The 22,092-nt window shown below is 43.5% G+C and overlaps 1 protein-coding gene across 3 annotated transcripts; it reads left to right on the top strand.

Moving 5' to 3' along the window:
• Window positions 1-68: 68 nt before the first annotated feature.
• On the top strand, window positions 69-21,782 carry TRIM68 (tripartite motif containing 68). Of its 3 annotated transcripts, XM_005910310.2 has the most exons (9): window positions 69-246; window positions 5,237-5,401; window positions 6,972-7,046; window positions 10,036-10,517; window positions 12,717-12,812; window positions 17,152-17,412; window positions 17,861-17,883; window positions 18,464-18,564; window positions 18,766-21,782. In XM_005910310.2, exons 4-9 carry the CDS (start codon window positions 10,092-10,094, stop codon window positions 19,314-19,316), a joined length of 1,458 nt encoding a protein of 485 aa, XP_005910372.2. In that variant the 5' UTR covers window positions 69-246; window positions 5,237-5,401; window positions 6,972-7,046; window positions 10,036-10,091; the 3' UTR covers window positions 19,317-21,782. The 3 variants fall into 3 exon arrangements, with proteins under 3 accessions (XP_005910372.2, XP_070239931.1, XP_014338628.2); XM_070383830.1 differs by lacking the exon at window positions 6,972-7,046; XM_014483142.2 differs by lacking the exon at window positions 10,036-10,517.
• Window positions 21,783-22,092: the final 310 nt, after the last annotated feature.

Raw genomic sequence — 22,092 nt, 5'->3', positions numbered from 1 at the left:
CAACTGCCCTTATATAGCTTCTCTGGGGGCCCTAGGGAGCGTGAGGGATGATGAACAGTGAACTTCGCCAGACTCCCTGGGAGCACCGCTCGGCTCAGGCACCCAAGGAAAGCCGAACCCCGACTCCTACCCCGGGGGCCTGCACTCAGTTACCATCTTAAGGCCCTTCAGGAGACTAGTGAGAGAGGGAGTACAGTGGAGGTGAGAGATTACCGGCACTGGAAGAAAAGAGCTACTGGAATGGAGGTGAGGGCGCTCATTTAAAAGTACACAGATGTGAATATTCTTGTTCTCTGCCCGGACACACTGTCCTAGGGGATCCAGAGCTGGGCTAAGGCACTGCCTCTCGCTTCTCGATGGTGCCCCCTTATGGTAATATAGGCGAATTGCAGTCTCGTCGCTGCTTGCTCTCTGACTCTGAGGACGATGAGCTAAGGACCTAACTTACCTTGTATCTGAGCTCCTACCACTGCACTACGGCTGCCCCTAAGCTCTTTCTCCTCTCCCTAATAAGCCAATTATTTATTCCTCAGGCTGATAATAATACTCTCCTGTCCCCACCTCCCCATCCAAAATGAGACAGTGTAGAATGTCTATTTAAATGTGGGGCTCTATCAAGGAACAAACTTATGTCCAAATCTGGGCTCAACCACTTACCATTCTTAGCCTCAGTCTGATGTGAAAAATAAAATGAGATACTAGCAATTCTCCAGTGAATGATTGTGACAGAGGATGAGACGGTTGGATAGCATCACTGACTCAATGGACATGAATTTGAGCAATTCCAGGAGATAGTGAAGGACAGGGAAGCCTGGCATGCTGCAGGTCATAGGGTTGAAAAGAGTCGGACATGACTTAGTGACTGAACAATAACAACGAATAGGTATTTTCCAGTGAATTATTATGTTCATTATTATTGGTCAAAACAACAGGAAAAACCAACAAAATTGGAGAAAATCTAGTTGAGATAGTGTTAGAACAGCCAAAGGAAGCAAATACATTAGAGAGAAAGAGTGGACAGCAGTGCTGGAGGCTGCTGAGAGATCAAGTAGTTGGAGAACTGAAAATGAAAAGTCCCTGGTTACCTCGTGAAGAACTGTTGAGGTAGTTGGTAGGAATGGAATCTTGAATACAGCAGAGTGAGGAGTGAGTGAGTTGGGAAGAAATGGAGAAAGTGGCTGTAGACCACAATTTTGATAAGTTTGTATGGAATGAAATGGACTATACATGAAGTATTAATAGCTCAAAAGGAAATTTCTACAAATTTGAAGCTTAAAGAGATTAAACACAAGTAAATGTCAACAGGATGAAATTAGTAGCTGCTGCTGCTGCTGCTAAGTCACTTCAGTCGTGTCCAACTCTGTGCAACCTCATAGATGGCAGGCCCACCAGGCTCCCCCGCCCCTGGGATTCTCCAGACAAGAACACTGGAGTGGGTTGCCAATTAGTAGAGAGTCCTTTATTTCTCATATTCGTAGTGAAGTTCTTCAGTGCTGTGACCCAGGTAGACCCTCTGTCCTTCCCCCTCTATACAGTGACCATGAGAAATCTTAATTGCTCCCATATCATCCCCCAAACAGTCCAAACCAACACCCTAAACTCCAGACATGGTCATGCCTACTGGACATTATTTAAGCATCCCTCAGGCATCCCAAACTCAATGCCTCCAACCACGTTCACTATCTCTGATCCTCAGTCTGTGCCTCTAGTCTGTGTTTTCTGTTCTGTGTCTGCTGCCTCAGCCAGGAACCTAGAATCCATCATCTCTGCCTTCTCGCTCTCTCTTACCTCTCTCTGATCCCATCCAATCAGTCACCAAGTTCTCTTTAATTTACTTCCTGGAAATCTTGTGAATCAGATTCTTTTTGTCCATGTCTTTTGCCTCCTAACAAAGATAATCTCTGCCTAGATCATCAGAATCATTTGTTTACCTGCCAGCCTCATAGAATATCTTTGCCATCAATTCATTGTCCACCAGTGTGATCTTCCAAACACATATCAGTTCATAACATCTTCCCATTGATTTTAGAATAGGAAGTTTAAATTCACACTTCATAATATAGCTATTAAAGCTTTCATGTGCCATCTCTGTGCACTTTTCCATTCCATCTTTAATCACTCTAACTCCCTGTCTGAGTGCCAAGTCCCAGACACATTGAAATTGGCCCCCTGCTTCAAAGTGCCAGGCTTTCTCACCTTGTAACTTTCACATATTTTCCCTTATGGTAAAAATACTCACCCTCCTCCCTGTTTTTATTAAGTTTTAGCTTTGAGATATCTGTTTAAACCTCCTTCCTTAGAAAGATCTTTCCTGAGGCCTAATTTTGATGGAATCACTTGACTCTTTTTCCCTTTGTTTCAAATAAACCCGTTAACATTATGAGATTAATTAGTCTCCATAATTCTGAGCAGATCTTATCCTCCTATTTTTGGAGGGGGGAGATGGACACTAATGTGTATATTTAAAGGGGGAGATTTACAGAGTACTCTTTCATTCACTCTTAATGCAGAAGTTATTGGTCCTCATTGATGTTCACTCATAGCTCACAATTCAGTTACTTCAACTAAGGTGTGTGTAACAGGTAGATCCCTTAAATTGTTCTTAGTAGCATCAACTTGGCACAATTTTTGAATGAAGGGGTTTCATGGTCACTTTTAAAGCATTTTTTTTCACTTATTATAGTAATAAGAATGGTATTTTACTGAGTAAGGTGAACTTTTAAAATTGTAGTATATCCCTATATTTTTGTTTCAATATTTTTCTAAAGAAAAAAATCATTCAACATACACAAAATGTTAAAATGTCCAACCAATAATGGAGACCTCTGGCCAGAGATATACTCAAATTCTTGGCTTAGGAGGTGCTAAATTATATAAACTTGCTGATAATAATTCCCAGTTGATATCATGACCCACCAAGTGTCCCTCAACAAGATCCTACACTGGAATTCTCTCTGCTCCTCAAATGAAAGTTCTCTTTTCTTACACTCACTTCCAAGCACTTGCTTTGTCTAGCATAGTCAAGCTCTATGTCTCTCCTACACATACTAACCATTCTTACATTTCACTGTACGTACTGGTTCTACAAGGAAATCTTTCCTGTATGAAAATGTCCTCTTATTTCCAAAGGTATCCAAGCTTCTTTTGCAGATGAGTAATGCCATTGTTTTTTGTTAGGAAACACTGGTGGACAAAGCCACACAAGGCCACAGATAGCCCTCATGAAAAGAGAACATGGCTTTAAAATAAGTCTTTACATTAATAGTTTGAAATAAGACAAGAAAAAGAAATATATGGTATGAGAATTAGAAAAATACATGCAATCATTATCTGTGGATTAGTGATTTTATCACTAATTTTAGTGATTTTATCGGAGAAGGCAATGGCACCCCACTCCAGTACTTTTGCCTGGAAAATTCCATGGATGGAGGAGCCTGGTAGGCTGCAATCTATTGGGTCGCTGAGGGTCGTACGCGACTGAGCGACTTCACTTTCACTTTTCATTTTCATGCACTGGAGAAGGAAATGGCAACCCACTCCATTGTTCTTGCCTGGAGAATCCCGGGGACGGGGGAACCTGGTGGGCTGCCATCTATGGGTCGCACAGAGTCAGACATGACTGAAGCAACTTAGCAGCAGCAGTGATTTTATATATGTGTGTATATCTCCAAAAGAATAAATTAAATGGAATTTAATTGAAGAATTTAATTATATCCCCCAATTTTTCAAAACATTCAATGTAATCTCAGTAGTAGCCTAACAGATCATTTTGTACAACTTGACAAGCTTAATTAAAAATTTATAGCAAAATGTAAATTGCTGAAAATAGCCACCACACTCAAAATATTGGAACAATGTGGAAAGACTTGCTATATCAAATATCAGGGCTTATTATAAAGGTATAATAACTATGAAAGTGTGATATTGGTACAGAGTAGACAATGGGGCCAAGGACTTTCCACTAATAAAAGCCCATTTCCTTTATTCATTCTTGTGTCAATGGACACTTATGTTGTTTCTATGTCTTAGCTTTTATAGATAATGCTGCAGTGAACATGGCGGTGCAGATATATTTTTGAGGTAGTGATTTTATTTTCTGTAGATATATACCCAGAAGTGGGATTTTTGGATCATAGGATACTGAAAGAGGAACTCCCCAGGTCAGTAGGGGCCCAATATGCTACTGGAGATCAGTGGAGACATAACTCTAGAAAGAATGAAGGGATGGAGCCAAAGCAAAAACAATACCCAGTTGTGGATGTGGCTGGTGATAGAAGCAAAGTCCAATGTTGTAAAGAACAATATTGCATAGGAACGTTAGATCCATGAATCAAGGCAAATTGGAAGTGGTCAACAGGAAATGGCAAGAGTGAACGTTGACATTTTAGGAATCAGCAAACTAAAATGGACTGAAATGGGTGAATTTAACTCAGATGACTATTATATCTACTACTGTGGGCAAGAAACCCTTAGAAGAAATGGAGTAGCCATCATAGTCAACAAGAGTCCAAAATGTAGTACTTGGATGCAATCTCAAAAAGGACCCATTCAATATCTGGATCACGTAGCAATTCTATTTTTTTTTTTTTTTAATTTTTGAGGAACCTCTGTACTGTTTTCCATGATAGCTGTACTAATTTACATTCTCACTAACAGTGGAAGGAATGATGCTAAAGCTGAAACTCCAATACTTTGGCCACCTCATGCGAAGAGTTAATTCATTGGAAAAGACTCTGATGCTGGGAGGGATTGGGGGCAGGAGGAAAAGGGGACGACAGAGGATGAGATGGTTGGATGGCATCACCGACTTGATGGATGTGAGTCTGAGTGAATTCCAGGAGTTGGTTATGGACAGGGAGGCCTGGCGTGCTGCGATTCATGGGGTCGCAAAGAGTCGGACACGACTGAGCGACTGAACTGACTGACTGACTGACTGATAATACTGTATGCTATGAAAATTTTATAACAATTCATTCATTAGTGTATAGGCTACAGTGAAGCAATCATATCAATTACACCAGTCTACCAAAAAGCAATCATATTGCTGCTTGTTATCCATGAATTGTTATAACTGTAAATAAATATTAGTTTCTTTTTCATGTTATCTTTTGATTTTTATGTCTAATGTTAATAATATCTTTAACATCTACAGTGTTTTATATCATATAAGACAATATTGATGTAGGTGCATACTTGCTAAGTCACTTTAGTTGTGTCTGACTCTTTGTGACTCTAGGGACTGTAGCCCACCAGGCTCCTCTGTCCATGAGATTCTCCAGGCAAGAATACTGGAGTGGGTTGCCATGCTCTCCTCCAAGGATCTGGACCCTCATCTCCTGTGGCTTCTGCATTGCAGGTGGATTCTTTACCACTGAGTCACCAGGGAAGCCCACTGATGAAGGTACTGATAGATAGTTCATCTTGTAAACAGATGTAAAGTTATGATGTCAATCAATATAGCATAGTAAAATAACTGCATTTTCTCTCCTTATAATTTTCTTAATAACATTTTTTCTCTAGTTTACTTTATCATGATTATAGTATATAATACAAAATATGTTAATTGACTTTATGTTATTGGTAAGACTTCAGGTCAACTGTAGGCTACCAGCAATTAAGGTTTGGAGGAGTCAAAAATTATACACAGATTTTTGACTGTACAATTGGCCCCTGCAATGTTTAAAGGCCAACTTACAACCAATTTGAGTTTTTTGAACAGAGTCTGTGGCCTATGGTTATAATTCCAGAACCCAGCATAAAGTATAAAAAGCGAGTGCTCAAAATATGTTGAAAGTGTCCTATTTCAATTAATCCATTTATTATTCTGTTAGGCAGCCATGTCTCCAGATTCAAGTGAGATGCACAGTACAGCTCAGACCTCAACTACCTCTTTTCTTCTTTTTTTGTTCATGGCCTCATTAGTTTCAGGAATTTTCTGGGCCTCACCCTTCAGAATTTAAACCACGTCCTGAGCCCTGACTTGGCATGAAAATCCACAGAGTCTATTAGTCCCAACAAGAAAATCATTTTGAACTACGCTTCAACTGGGAGGATTTCCTGGTTATTTTCAATGCAAACAGTGTGTGCCTTTATTTGCTTATCCAGTAAATACTGAAGTATCAGGTAAAGGACAAGGTGCAGAGACTACAAAGAAATCATCACCTTAAGTAGCAGTCTATGTGTTTCTGTGAGGGTCGAGCACCCCTTGTTTTGTTTTGTTTTCTTTTGTTTTGTTTCCAATTTCTATAGAAGTTTCGAAAGAGGAATTCCACTTACACTCCGCCAGTTCCCACCATCTGTTTCTAATTGTAAAGCGGGGTTGTGGCAATAGTGATGAGAGGCTGCCTGCTGAAGTACTGAAGGATAAGAGCTTGCCAGAAAGCCCAGGGTTTTTTTAATGAGAAACCACCATCTGGAGCCAGGAGAGGTCGCTCATCTTGCAGGAAACTACAAAGTCTATTGCATTTTCAGTGCCCAGCCCTGCACTAAATTGGGTCACAGAACCAGACCTGATTGATCTCATAGGGTGCTGAGTTTAACGTAGAAAACTGGCTAAGGAATACTATTAGGTCCAGGGCTACCACCTGGAAGGAACAACGTTCACCCAGAAGAACCACTAGTCATCCAGAGCGGAAGCGTAAGACGCAAGGGGTTCTTTGACCCGGGGGCTAACTGGGCTTCTGCTACTGCCTAGCCTGAACGGCCTCATCCTGGAGTTTCACCCCTTCGACCGGTCCTCGACTGCCTCCTGGGCCCTTCTACAGTTTAAAGCGTTCTGAGTAGGGGAAGGGGCCAGAAAAACACAAAATACACCGTATGGGCGAGAGGTGGGCGCAGCCCTGTCCCCTGCTCCGACTGGCTAGGATTCTCCCGATTCCTATCTGTGATTGGCTGATTCCCCAAAGATGCCGCCGGCGAGGCGGATCCCGACGCCAGGTTCTGCATGCCATTCATTGGCTCCTTCCCTGTAGGCGGGGCCTCAGAGCGCTGCGGGAAAGGCGGCCGAAGAGGTGGACGCTGCTGAGGTCTTCGTCTCTGGGCCAGCGGTAAGTGCCTCTCTGGCGTGGCCAAGCGCTTCGGACGCTGCGGAGACTCGACCGTGGGAACCAACTGGGCGTCTCCATTTTCGGTTTCCGCCTCGAAGCGCTAGTTCCGGGTGACGAGGGAGGTGGGTAGACAGTTGTGCCTCTTCAGAGGTCCTGCAACCGATCAGCCTTACTCTGCTCTCACCCGCCCTGTGCCCTGGCGCTCTGCCTGGCATCCTGTGCCCCAGAAGTTACCATCCCCCTCTGCTCCGGAATCGCGGAGGTCACCACCTCCCTCTTTGGCCCCACCTCTCGAGTCTCTTTCAGGCTCCGCCCCCTTTCCTCTCAAACGTCTTTCCTTGAGGGCCCGGTTCTGCTAAACGCAAGGTTGAAGCAATTAAACGTTTCATAATTAAAGTTTTGTCCGAGGAATTTGTGTATAATAAAAACAAAATAATAAGGCAATAGCTACTAGCCCTAAATCCTTTTTTTGCAGAGACTTGCAGAGGCCATCACTTAACTTTTTTATGTTTAGAGCTTTCTATGGCTCTTGAGAGTCCCTTGGACTGCAAGGAGATCCAACCAGTCCATTCTGAAGGAGATCAGCCCTAGGATTTCTTTGGAAGGAATGATGCTAAAGCTGAAACTCCAGTACTTTGGCCATCTCATGCGAAGAGTTGACTCATTGGAAAAGACTTTGATGCTGGGAGGGATTGGGGGGCGAGAGGAGTAGGGGACGACAGAGAATGAGATGGCTGGATGGCATCACTGACTCGATGGACATGAGTCTGGGTGAACTCCGGGAGTTGGTGGTGAACAGGGAGGCCTGGCGTGCTGCGATTCATGGGGTCGCAAAGAGTCGGACACGACTGAGCGACTGAACTGAACTGATGGCTCTCTAAATAAGATGCTTCCATCCTATTTTCTTGATTTATCGTTTTGGTATTTACCCGACTTCCCTTCTGCTACCATCTTCTCAGTTTTCAGTAGCTATTTTTATTCATTTGTTGGTCCTCTGTAGCTATAAATCATAGATATCAATGTCTGTTGTGTAGCTGGTATCTCTTGGTGCCCCTCCGTTTTAGATGAGGATGTTGATGTTTCTTTCATATACGGCCTTCTAACAGGTGGACCTCAACATTTACATTTAATTCTCACGTATTCAAAAATATTTGAGCACTGTTTTTGGCCTTGAGAATGTGGTAGTAAACAGATTATGTCCCTATCGTCATGAAACTTGTACTGTGGGAAGTAAGACACATAGATGTCAAATGACATTCAGAGCAGGAATTTGGAGGTCATTTCAAGCTGGAAGGACAGCAGGAATCCAAGTGGGATGGAATGAATGGATATGGGGGGTCTGCAAGAAAGTGTGGAAGTTTCCCCGTTTACTTGACAGGGCTGTTTCAGCGTCAAGAGGGAACTTCCTGTTGGAATGAGGCCTGGGGAACCAGGATAGGCTGTTCGGTAGGTTAGTGACAGTAAGACAAGCTTTTAGGACACTGATCCTACAGTGTGGTAGTGACAGTGGGAGGAGGAAAAGCAAGAGGCAGGGAGGCCATTGAGAAGGCGAGACCTGCTGATTGCCTGTAACAGTCCTTCAAAATCTACTTATTGCCCCACTTCTGCAGGAAGCCTTACTGAACTACCCTAAACCACCGTGATTTCTCTGTTCTGTTGAATTTTTATTGTCCTTGAAGCTAGAGAGATTAGATACTTTGCCCAGGATAGAATGATGGAGCCCAGGACCAAGCATCTGTAATATGATAAGAGTAGAGTAATGATTTCTACTTAGGGTTGTGAAATACATTGAGTCAGTTCATTTAAAAAGCTCAAAGGAAAGGAATGCCTGGCATATAGTATGTTCAAGGAGTGTTTGCTATTATCACTAACGTATAGTATGCTCTCAACTCCCTAACTAGTTATAAAAGCATTTGGGGTTTAGGAACTATTTTCTGTGTCTAGGTCAAATATTTATATGTAGCAGTACTGCATGGCAGGCACTGTTTAGGTCCTCAGGATACAATAGTGACTAAGACCATCAGGGCTTTTCCCTTTATAGACTAGCGGGTAATACACACTTGCACAGTGAACAAATACATATTGCCAGCTGTACCAAGAGCCTACCACTGTTCCTTTGTATACACTTATAGCCTGGGCAGAAATCTCAGGTCTCTTGCTGGAGTAGTGAATCATCAATAATGGGTTTAATTATCATCAGATGACCTTTGTTTTTATCTTCCAAGGGCTATTTATCCATATCTGCTTCTAACATATCACTGAGGAGATTGTCTTGGCATCTGAGTGGATGTTAGCAGTGGAAAAGTGGGCAGAGGTTTACAGGAGGTGGGGAAATATTGGTGGTTTCCTTACACTTCAGTGTGCATCACAAGAAAACAAAATGAGCCTATAGGCAATGGGCTTCTGGCATATTAACTTTTTTGCATCTTGACGTAAATATACATAGAAACATCCTGGAGAGTGAGGCTGGGGGTATTTCTGACCTTAGTTGGCTACTGAAACACCACATGGCTAAGTTCTCTTGAATTCACCCAAGTTCAAGAGGAATAATGTTACTCTGCAGAGCATGATAGAGGTAGAGTGAGAATGGTCTGGCCAGTGAACCCTGAGGAGGTCAGAGATGATCAGGCAAATGGAAACGAGAATTCTCAACATCCCAATTCTCAGAAATCCCCAAATGCCCCTTCTGTGATGTGAGAAATGTGACTCAGTCAGATTCAGTTGGGAAGGCCAGTGCTTATTAAACAGGGTCCGTGAAGGGAATAGCTACTTACTCCAGTATTCTTGGCTGGGAAGTCCCCTGGGCAGAGGAGCCTGGCAGGCTACAGTCCATGGGGTCACAGAGAGCCAGGCATAACTTGGTGACTAAACCACCACCATAAAAGATCCAAATGAGGCAGCTGTTGTTTTCAGTCACTACCTATTCCTATTACGGCTCCCGCTGCTCTTCTGCTCCTTTTTCTCTTATTTGTGTTTCTTTCCTTCTCAGCCTTCAGTGCCTCCGCCTGGTTTTGTTCATGTTCTGTGGAGGGTGTGACAGGAACCATGGATCCCGCAACATTGATGGAAGCTGTAGTAGAAGAAGTGGCCTGTCCCATCTGCATGACCTTCCTGAAGGAGCCTGTGAGCATCGACTGTGGCCACAGCTTCTGTCACAGCTGTCTCGTAGGACTCTGGGAGGTCCCAGGAGAATCCCAGAACTGGGCTTACTCATGTCCCCTGTGCCGGGCTCCCATCGAGCCCAGGAACCTGCGGCCTAATTGGCAGCTGGCCAATGTTGTGGAAAAAGTCCGCCGGCTGGGGCTACATCCTGGAATGGGGCTGAGGGCTGACATGTGCGAGCCCCACAGAGAACAGCTGAAGATGTTCTGCAAAGAGGACGGCCTGATCGTGTGTGAGGCCTGCAGCCGGTCCCCTGAACATCAGGCCCACAGTGTCGTGCCCATGGAGGATGTCGCCTGGGATTATAAGGTGGGAGATGGAGGCCAATCCCCATCCCCAATCCAGTTTCTCCCCTGCCCCTCGCTTGGCTATCTCTAGATCAAGAACTTGAGAGGGAGCCCCAGAGACAAGATAAGAACTGATTCCTTTGACTTCTCACACCATCAGGTCCTGGGTGCCTGATCCAGTGAGCTGCACCTCTCCTTGCTTTTATGACCTTTCTTCCTTCCCTCCCACTTCCAAACCTACCCCCACCCCTTTATTGATCCCACAGGCCTTAATGCCTAATCCAAACTTGCTATCCTTACTGAGAATTTGAGGGAGACCAGTTTGGGTTAGCTGGGGTTCTGGGTGCCTTGGATGAGGTCATCAAGATTGTACCTATTAGAACCTGCAAACTCCTAGCAATGCCACAAATAATCTTTTGATATCAGGTGAGTCACTTTAAACTCCTCATTTTATAGACAGAAATGAAGACTTGGAAATCTGAGATCATGATCATTGGTTTTAGAGCTAGTAAGGACCATGGCAGAGTCATTTAGGATTGAGTTAGATTGTCTGATCTCATGTTGTAGGGTCCCTTTGGGCTTACGTTAGTGAAAGGAAGCTCAAAGACTAGAACTCAAGTCTTCTTTCTCCTTACCTAGTGTTCTTTCTCATCTCCTTACCTTTTATTTATTGGGGGGATGTGGGGAAAGCCACCTCTGACACACACACACTGCTCCTTTTTTTTTGCTATCCTTATTGACTTCTAACTTCTTTTTCCTTAGATGTCCATCAGTTCAGTTCAGTTCAGTCGCTCAGTCATATCTGACTCTTTGCTACCCCATGAATCGCAGCACGCCAGGCCTCCCTGTCCATCACCAACTCCCAGAGTTCACTCAAACTCAAATCCATCGAGTCGGTGATGCCATCCAGCCATCTCATCCTCTGTAGTCCCCTTCTCCTCCTGACCCCAATCCTCCCAGCATCAGGGTCTTTTCCAAAGAGTCAACTCTTTGCATCAGGTGGCCAAAGTATTGGAGTTTCAGCTTCGGCATCAATCCTTCCAGTGAACACCCAGGCTGACATCTTTATCAGAATCATTATCCCAATGATTCTGTGATACATTGATCCTCTACTGGTCTTAATTCTTAAAGTTGAGATTAGAAGGTAAAAGTGTTAGATGAATCCCTGATTTAGCTGTTTTCCTTTGCAAAGAGAATTTCTGAAAAATTAAGAGTTTATTTTGTTTTGCAAGTGTTAGAATAGGGAGGCAATATACCTTACACACAAGAATTAAAGAGCTAAGTTAAATCCCAGCCCAGCCATTTACCAGCTGAATAACTTTGAATAGATCACTCTCTAAGCCTCAGTTTTATTGGTAAATCTTTAATAAAATGGTTGATATTGTTATAAGATTACTTTATGCTTTCCAGTAGTAATCTCTTGCATTAGTATCTAAGATAGTACTCTTTTAACGTCCATATAAACCAAGCAAGGATCTTGCAAAAATTCAGATTCTAATTCAGGGAGGTCTAGGGTGAAGCCCCGGAGAAGGCAATGGCACCCCACTCCAGTACTCTTGCCTGGAAAATCCCATGGACGGAGGAGCCTGGTAGGCTGCAGTCCACGAGGTCGCTGAGAGTCAGACATGACTGAGCAACTTCACTTTCACTTTTCACTTCATGCATTGGAGAAGGAAATGGCAACCCACTCCAGTGTTCTTGCCTGGAGAATCCCAGGGACAGGGGAGCCTGGTGGGAGGCCGTCTATGGGGTCACACAGAGTCGGACATGACTGAAGTGACTTAGCAGCAGTAGCAGCAGGGTGAAGCCCAAGGTCCTGCATTGCTAACAAGATCCCAGGTGATACTGATGCTGCTGACACACTTGGGCCACACTTTGACTAACAATGTTTAGGAGGCTGTAGGGTAACAAGACAGGAGAGTTATGAGGAGAGTCATGCATAGGAAAAGTCCAAGGTAGTTTTCTGGCAAAGTTGGAAACAGATCTTTTCTTCTACTTTACAGAAACTTAGAGACTAAGTGGGAGATTAAATGATTCTCAGATGGAAAGACCTTGGCTGTCATCTGGGCAGGAATCTTCTGTGGCTTCCCTTTTCTCCCAGCGTCCGTTCTGGCCCATCCTCTGAGGAATGCTTGTTTTCCCATCACCTGCCAATGCTTGGAAGCCTGGCAATCCACGCAGGCTGCCCAAGGTGGCCTCATGAGGTTTTTATCTCTTTCAGTGGAAACTCCATGAGGCTCTGGAACATCTGAAGAAAGAGCAGGAAGAGGCCTGGAAGCTGGAAGTTGGTGAGAGGAAACGAACTGCCAACTGGAAGGCAAGTTGCCCCCTGAGGAAAAGAGTCTGTATGGTCCCTGTGTTGTCCTGAAGCTGGCTTCCTCATGGCCCCCTCCTTATCCCTGTGAGGCAGAATATGGGGTTTGAGGTCAGAAAGCCTGGGGTCCTCATACAGCTTTCTGTACCAGGTGTGCAGCTTTAAGCAAACCTTGGAGCCACTTGCTTTGAAGTTCCTTGAATGTGATATAGGGAGAACCTCTGGGTTTATATCTGCATATGTGAGAATGGAAAAGTGCATACCTCACATGTACTTTAGCTCACAGAGGTGTGACTTGTTTAATGCTTAGTAGAGCATAGTTTCTGTTTCTGTTTCCTCAGCTAAAGCATATTTACTAAAAGTTAAGTAATTAAAATATTGGAAAATCAGCTTGGAAATAAACTCGAGGCCTGTAACTGTCAAACTATCTCAATCAACGGGAGGTAGCATTGAATCAATCTAAAACAGCATGAAGAATTGATATGACACCAGTAAGAAACAAAAGCAACTAACAGTGTAATTTTATACTGTCTTAGAGGCTTAAGGTTAATGCTTCTGAAAACAGAATATATTATTCTGAAAATGGAAACTGATCTAGAACATAGAGTGCCAAGATAGTATCCTGAGCCCTACTGGGGTTAATAAGAGTTAGTAATAGGGACTTAAGGAGCATGTCCTGGAGCTGTGGGAATAGGAAAGTAGGAAAAATATCCTTTATCTTTGCCTTTATAGTGCCTGGCACACAGTTGGTACCAAAACATTTCAGAGTGTGTGTATATGTACATGCCAGTGTCCTCAATCCTGGGTGGCCCTTATACAACCAGTATCTGTGCTGATTTCTTTTTTTTTTTTTTTTCAATTAGAGGATAGTTACTTTGCAATATTGTATTGGTTTCTGCCATACATCAGCATGAATCACCCATAGGGATACATATGTCCCCTCCCTCTTGAACCTCTCTCCTACTTGCCAACGTATCCCTCCCCTCTGCTCACAGAGCACCAGATTGAGCTCCCTGCTTCATATAGCAAATTCCCACTGGCTATTTGTTTTACAAATGGTATGTATATGTTTCAGTGCTGCTCTTTCAATTCATCCCACCCTTTTCTTCTGTGACCGTGTCCACCAGTCTCTTCTCTGTCTCTGCATCTCTGTTGCTGCCCTGCAAATAGGTTCATCAATACCATCTTTCTAGATTCACATCTATGCATTAATATATGATACTTGTTTTTCTCTTTCTGACTGACTTCACTCTGTATAATAGGCTCTAGGTTCACCCACCTCACTAGAACTGACTCAAATGTGTTCCTTTTTATGGCTGAGTAATATACCATTGTGTATATGTACCACAACTTCTTTGTTCATCTGTCAATGAACGTCTAGGTTGCTTCCATATCCTAGCTATTGTAAATAGTGCTACAATGAACATTGGGGTACATGTGTCTTCAGTTATGGTTTCCTTAAGAGTATATGCTGAGTAGTGGGATTGTTGGGTCATTTGGTGGTTTTATTCGTAGTTTTTTAAGGAATCTCCATACTTTTCTCTATAGTGGCTATATCATTCCAACTAACAGTGCAAGAGAGTTTCCCTTTTCTCCAGACCCTCTCCAGCATTTATTGTTTGTAGATTTTTTGATGATGACCATTCTGACAGATGTGAGGTGATACCTCATTGTTTTTTGATTGTATTTCTCTAATAATCAGCAATGTTGAGCATCTTTTCATGTGTTTATTAGCCATCTGTGTGTCTTCTTTGGTGAAATGTCTGTTTAGGTCTTCTGCCCACTTTTTGATTGGGTTGTTTTTCTGGTATACAGCTGCATGAGCTGCTTGTATATTTTGGAGATTAATCCTTTGTCAGTTGTTTCATTTGCTGTTATTTTCTCCCATACCAAGGGCTGTCTTTTCGCCTTGTTTATAGTTTCCTTTGCTGTGCAAAAGCTTTTAAGTTTAATTAGATTCTATTTGTTTATTTTTGTTTTTATTTCCATTATTCTAGAAAGCGGGTCTTTGAGGATCTTGCTGTGATTTATGTCAGAGTGTGTTCTACCTATGTTTTCCTATAAGAGTTTTATAGTTTATGTCTTACATTAAGGTCTTTTAATCCATTTTGAGTTTATCTTTGTGTATGGTGTTAGAAAGTATTCTAATTTCATTCTGTTACACATAGCTGCCTAATTTTCCCAGCACCACTTACTTGAAGAGACTATCTTTTCTCCATTGTATATTTTTGCCTCCTTTGTCAAACATAAGGTGCCCATGGGTGTGTGGGTCTGTATTTCTGTTTTTGTGCTAGTACTGTACTGTCTTGATGACTATAACTTTATAGTATAATCTGAAGTCAGGAAGGTTGATTCCTCTAACTCCATTCTTCTTTCTCAAGATTGCTTTGGCTATTTGGGGTCTTTTATGTTTCCATACAAATTATGAAAATGTTTGTTCTAGTTCTGTGAAAAATATCGTTGGTAGTTTGATAGAGATAGCATTGAATATGTAGATTGTTTTGGGTAGTATAATCATTTTCACAAGATCCTGCCAGTCCGAGAGCATGATATATCTCTCCATCTGTCTGTGTCATCTTTGATTTCTTTTCATCAGTGTCTTACAGTTTTCTGCATACAGGTCTTTTGTCTCTTTAGGTAGGTTTATTCCTAGGTATTTTATTCTTTTTGTTGCAATGGTGAATGGGAATGTGTCCTTAATTTATCTTTCTGAGTTTTCATTGTTAGTGTATAAGAATGCAAGAGATTTCTATCTATTAATTTTATATCTTGCAACTTTACTATATTCATTGATTAGCACTAGTAATTTTCTTGTGGCATCTTTAGGGTTTTCTAGATATAGTATCATGTCATCTGCAAACAGTTTTACTTCTTCTTTTCCAATCTGGATTCCTTTAATTTCTTTTACTTCTCTGATTATTGTGGCTAGAACTTCCAAAACTATGTTGAATAATAGTGACAAGAGTGGCCACCCTTGTCTTGTTCCTGATGTTAGGTGAAATGCTTTCAGATTTTCACCATTAAGAATAATGTTTGCTATTGATGCTTTTGAACTGTGGTGTTGGAGAAGACTCTTGAGAGTCCCTTGGACTGCAAGGAGATCCAACCAGTCCATTCTAAAGGAGATCAGCCCTGGGATTTCTTTGGAAGGAATGATGCTAAAGCTGAAACTCCAGTACTTTGGCCACCTCATGTGAAGAATTGACTCATTGGAAAAGACTCTGATGCTGGGAGGGATTGGGGACAGGAGGAGAAGGGGACGACAGAGGATGAGATGGCTGGATGGCATCACTGACTCGATGGACGTGAGTCTGAGTGAACTCCGGGAGTTGGTGATGGACAGGGAGGCCTGGCGTGCTGCGAATCATGGGGTCGCAAAGAGTCGGACACGACTGAGCGACTGATCTGATCTGATCTGATCTATCATCTATGACCTTTATTATGTTCAGGTATGTTCCTTCTATGCCTACTTTCTGGAGAGTTTTTATTATAAATGGGTGTTGAATTTTATCAAAAGCATTCTCTGCATCTATTGAGATCATATGGTTTTTATCTTTCAGTTTGTTAATATGGTGTATCATATTGATTGATTTGCATCCCTGGGATAAAGCCCACTTGATCATAAATATGATCTTTCTAATGTGTTGTTGGATTCTGTTTGCTAGAATTTTGTTGAGGATTTTTGCATCTATGTTCATCAGTGACATTGGCCCGTAATTTTCTTTTTTTGTTGGCATCTTTGTCTGGTTTTAGTATCAGGATGATGGTGGCCTCACAGAATGAGTTTGGGAGTTTTTATTCCTCTTCAATTTTCTGGAAGAATTTGAGCAGAATAGGTGTTAGCTGTTCTATAAACTTTTGGTAGTATTCACCTGTAAAGCCATCTGGCCCTGGGCTTTTGTTTGTTGGAAGATTTTTTATTACACTTTTGATTTCTGTGCTTGTGGTTCATCTGTTCGTATTTTCTATTTCTTCCTGGTTCAGTTTTGGAAGGTTATACTTTTCTAAGAATTTGTCCATTTCTTCCAGGTTATCCTTTTTATTGGCATATAGTTGCTTGTAGTAATCTCTTATGATTTTTGTATTTTGGTGTTGTCTGTTGTAACTTCCCCTTTTTCATTTCTAATTTTATTGATTTCAGTCTTCTCCTTTTTTTTCTTGATGTCTGGCTAATGGCTTGTCAGATTTTGTTTATCTTCTCAAAGAACCAGCTTTTAGTTTTATTGATCTTTGCTGCTGTCTCCTTCATTTCTTTTTCATTTATTTCTGCTCTGACCTTTATGACCTTTCCTTCTACTAACTTTTGGGTTTTTTGTGCTGATTTCGAATCCTGGCTATGCAGATACAGGTGGAAACCCGAAAGCAGAGCATCATATGGGAGTTTGAGAAATATCGGCGATTACTAAAGAAAAAACAGCCACCAGGTCGGCTGCTGGAGGTGGAGGCTGCTGCAGCTCTGGCCAGCCTGCAGCAGGAGGAAAGGGAGACCATGCAGAAACTGGAGTTGAATCATGAGGCACTCATCCAGCAGAGCCGGGTCCTATGGAGGATGATCGCAGAGCTGGAAGAGAGGTCTCAGAGGCCTGTCCGCTGGATGCTGCAGGTAAGGAGCAGGTTTTCCTGGGAAGTCTGAGCCAGACCTGAAGGTAGCCTGGCATTCTGAGAGAGGGGATTGCCTAGTCTTCAGTATAGGGTCTGTCAGCACTTGGCCAGCCAGCACAGATCTTGTTACCCACCATCAATACCAGTTGTTCCCATACCCTGATCTGGTGAATGGCCTCGCAGCCTCCTAGATGGGCATCGTTTAGGCAGCTCTTGCATCATACCTGTTCCTCCCCTCTGGTCAGAGAGTTGAGATGGAGCCCGAGGTCGGCCAATCTGGCAAGAGGGCTAGGGCTGCCCTGCCCACTCCTGTAGGCTCCTCCCCTCTACTCCTGCATGTCTCCTCTCCAGCTCTCTACCTCCCTCTCCATAGAGAGACCTCTGTGTCTGTCTGGTCCCTTTGAGGAATAGGGCATACTCATGTGCTGCCTTTCTTTTTCTCCTTCCAGGGTATTCAGGAAGTCTTGAACAGGTATGTTTCCATCTTTGGGATAGTGGGGCCTGGACAGAGCTAGAAATGGGGAAGGAACATAGACCAAGTACCTACAGAAAAGTGGGTGCTGGTCTGTAACCTTCTCCCTATTCTGTTGTATTGGATAAAGAAGTTTTGAACATCTTTCTTTTTTTAATTTGTATTATTACTTGGTCAAATTCATTTCAACCACTACCAATAAGAATTTCGGTGAGAGCTATAAAATGTGTGGTGGCCTAAGCAGGTGGCCCAAGGAGAGGGAGTGCCTACAGGTGTCTGCGTGAGCATTCATCCTCTGAGTCTGCATACCAGCCCTTCTCCTCTGCTGTGCACCTCTGCCTTTCCCAATGTCAGAGTCATACCTAATCCTTCCCATGGCCCAGGAATGTGATTATCTCTCTGTGCCATAGACTGTTCGGCCCAGTCAAACAATCATCACCTCCCTGTTCTGCCTGGTGTTGTGAGGAGAGGCAGCTCACTGACTCCATCCCTAGCCAAGCCCCCTCCCCTGTACTAAGGGAAGGCCCCACCCTTTGGCAGAGACAGGATTGCTAACCCCAAGGCCTTTCCCATCTACCAGGAGCAACTCCTGGAGTCTGCAGAGACCAGAACCAGTCTCCCTGGAACTGAAGACAGACTGCCGTGTGCTGGGGCTCAGAGAGATCCTGAAGACATATGCAGGTAATGAGAGCAGGGCAGGCTTGTGGGGAGTGGATCCCCTCCCCGAGGAATGAAATCTCCCAGTGCCCTCTGGATGCCCCATCTGTCCTCACCCTCACACTCACCCATCATGGAGGAAATCTGTGGCTGTATCTGTCACAGAGATGTCACCCAAGCCCCCTCACTCTGTGTCAGGGTACCAACCAAGACCTTTTTCCTCAGCGGATGTGCGGCTGGATCCAGACACTGCCTACTCTCGCCTCATCGTGTCTGAGGACAGGAAATGTGTGCGCTATGGAGACACCAAGCAGAAGCTACCCGACAACCCTGAAAGATTTTACCGCTACAACATTGTCCTGGGCAGTCAGTGCATCTCCTCGGGCCGGCACTACTGGGAGGTGGAGGTGGGAGACAGGTCCGAATGGGGCCTGGGCGTGTGCAAGGAGAACGTAGACCGGAAGGAGGTGGTCTTCTTATCCCCCCACTATGGATTCTGGGTGATCAGGCTGAGGAAGGGCAATGAGTACCGGGCAGGCACTGATGAGTACCCCCTCCTATCCTTGCCCGTCCCTCCCCGCCGGGTGGGAGTCTTCCTGGATTATGAGGCTCATGACATCTCCTTCTACAACGTGACTGACAATGGCTCCCACATTTTCACTTTCCCCCACTACCCCTTCCCTGGGCGCCTCCTGCCCTATTTCAGCCCTTGCTACAGCATCGGAGCCAACAACACCGCTCCCCTGGCCATCTGCTCCCTGGACGGGGAAGACTAAGCCACCGTTTTAGCCAGAGGCCTTGGAATTTCACCTGGCCCACAGAGGTCTGAAGGGAAGACCCTGCCCCTGGTGAGGTGATCCTGCCCAGAGAACTGAGCTGAGCCTGGAACCCATGGATTCCACTGCCTGACCCAGTGGTCTCTCACTCCTGGGCCAACATCTCCCACTAAATCACTTGTTAAAAAGCCGAGGCTTGGCCAGAGGAGCATTGCAGCCCTGTGGGAAGTGTAACAAGCCTTTTGGTGAGGATCACAGTGGTCCTAAGGATCAAGACAGTCCTTTCTGCAGGTCACATCCCTCGTCCACATCTGTGTCAGGACCATAATTCAATGAGGATAATGAAGTAGATCTCACCTTCAGGAAACCCACTGGGTCAGGTTTACCAATAACCAGAAGAATCCTGTCCATCTCCAGAGCTGGTTACTGTGCCAACACCAGCGGGAGGATGCTTCACCTGAGGTTTGCCACCTCTGAGCACCCATGTTTGACCCCAGCACTCTGACCTCCCAACTGGAGAAATGTGTCACTGACTGCCCAGATCCCCCACAGTGGCTGTCCCCTCTCTGAGCACAAGCTGGGCGAGTCGCTATCTCAGACTCTAAGTAAACCTGTGTCCCAGTCAGGTTTACTATCTGATATCAGTCTAATATCAGGATCAGAAACCTATGAACCTTTGTTTCTATTTTCACTTCATGGATGAAGAAACTGAAATGGCCTTAATACAGCCAGTTATTTCTCACAGAGGTGTGGAGAGAAGAGTACATAGATAATATAAGTATTTCTCACACTCAAATGAAACAAAGTTGATGAGCTCACTTCTCAGGTCACATGGCTGCATATCATTCATTACATTCAGGTCTGAACACCCCAGTCTTTGAAAGATTTTAAGTATCCTCAGTGGGAAAATGGGCGTAGTAACTGCATCCTCTCCTACCTCACAGAGTCGTTGTGAATATCTCAGATCCATCCTGAACGTTTGTTCCTTTCTCAGGGACAAGGAAGGCAAGCCATGGCTTTTGCCTGTGGTGACCTTCCCATCTTGCCTTTTCCCAGCATCTTTGCAGCACTGCCTTAGTTTCCTAGCACCTTTTCTGACAGTCCTGCCCTTCAATAGAAAGATGCCCTGCCTGGGAAATTCAGGCCACTGTAATATATTCAACATCGGTATGTGTTTGTCTTTGGGTTAGAACAGGGACTGTGACATCAGGGTAGAGACTAGAAATAATACAAAGAAAAATGTAAAACAAATGCATTGAAAGGAAGGCTCACCCATAATCTCCTTGGGCAAAAATTTGGATCTTTGTATGTCACCAAGGGAATGTTCATAGTTCTAGTAACTACATAATATTCTGCCTTTATCTTCTCTAAATCTGTGACAAATGAAAGCAGGAGGAAAGCACGGGGATAAAGAATAGGACTAGGCACAAAAAGCTATATATAATAATGAAGGTGAATTAAGACCATATCTGGGCTATTATGTGTGGTGAAATTAATTCATTATAGGTCTTCAGGGTATGAAGTGGGAACAGTTGTGCTGGAATCAAACTGAGGCAAGCGTATGAAAACTGTGGGCTTTGCCTATTTCAGGGGCTACAAGATACACATATTGTCACATTGATGCTGTGTAACACAACCTCTGATGTAGTTTAAGCTTGAAGGTGGTGACTGTTGACTTAGGATTGGGCAGCAAAGTAGACACGGGTTAGATACATGCAGAAGCAACATAATTCCTGTAATAAAGAATAGTATAAATTGTCTTTCTGACTTCATTGTATTGGTTGTTCACATGTAAAGGAGGTGAAGCAAGCCAAAATGGAGAAATAAGCTCATTCTACCCACCATGCTTTCAAGTTGCTCCTTGAGCATTAGCACAGAGTGGGAGAACTTTCCATCATCTGCCTGGAAGGGAATGAACTGGTAAGTCACACACCTGGTCCTGGCAAAGGGTTGAGCTGATCTACATGAGAAGGACTTTGTCTTTGTGTGTACAGAGGGGCCGGGCAGAGGAATTCCCTGGGTAAGTGTGTTATAGACATGAGAAATAGATATGTAGGAAGTGCTTCCAGTTATGTCCATGGAAACTTCTCAGAGAGGCCAGGGACTGAAACACTGTTGTTTTTTTACCATGGTTTTCTTAAGACAAACCTTGGAAGGCTCCTAGAAAAAGAATTGCTGGGTGAAGTCAGCCAAACTTAGGATGAAATAAGGAATAGAATGTGTTCATTTGTAATGTGCTCTTTGGACTGTTGTTTTGTTTCTGTCTTTATATTTATAAGCTAATTTGGGTGCCATGATTACTTGTTAGAAGAATTACAAGGTTAAACATACTATGTGTTAATCATAATGTCTGATTTTTAAGACCAGGCAAGATAAAAGGTCTTAAGTATCTGACAATCCTTTTCTCTAGGGTAGTTGCCAACAATAATCTTCTAAGAATAAAGATCTTATTTGTTCAATTCACCACTGTAGCTCCATTCTGGCACTGAGTATGTTTTTGTAAATATTTAAGTTCAGCGAATTTTCTTCTATATACCTAGAATCAAAACAAAAGTAAGCTCTTCTTGCCCCATAGGGGCATGAAAGACTGAATGTTATTTAATTGCAATCCCATTTAAAAACTTATTTGATGGCTAATTACTTGAGTAGTCCAGAAGGGGAAGAGGCTGGTGGCCATGTGGAGGGCAAAGTGCCTGCACTGCTCCTAGAATGCCTAGGGTTGTTCCTCCATGTTGGTGTGATCATTCACTACAAGCCAGGGATGAGCTTTGCCCAT

Source organism: Bos mutus, chromosome 15, assembly GCF_027580195.1.
Source record: "Bos mutus isolate GX-2022 chromosome 15, NWIPB_WYAK_1.1, whole genome shotgun sequence".
Lineage (NCBI taxonomy): Eukaryota > Metazoa > Chordata > Mammalia > Artiodactyla > Bovidae > Bos > Bos mutus.
The sequence above is the reverse complement of the archived record's forward strand: the minus strand, read 5'-3'. Positions and strand labels throughout refer to the sequence as shown.

What these genes read in the sequence shown, in the direction of transcription:
- TRIM68 (XM_070383830.1), top strand. Translation starts at nt 5,266, where the DNA reads ATGAGATTCTCCAGGCAAGAATACTGGAGTGGGTTGCCATGCTCTCCT. An exon ending in AACGAACTGCCAACTGGAAG is followed by an intron (nt 12,813 to 17,151) that starts GCAAGTTGCCCC and finishes CTGGCTATGCAG; the next exon opens with ATACAGGTGGAAACCCGAAA. An exon ending in CTGTCCGCTGGATGCTGCAG is followed by an intron (nt 17,413 to 17,860) that starts GTAAGGAGCAGG and finishes TTCTCCTTCCAG; the next exon opens with GGTATTCAGGAAGTCTTGAA.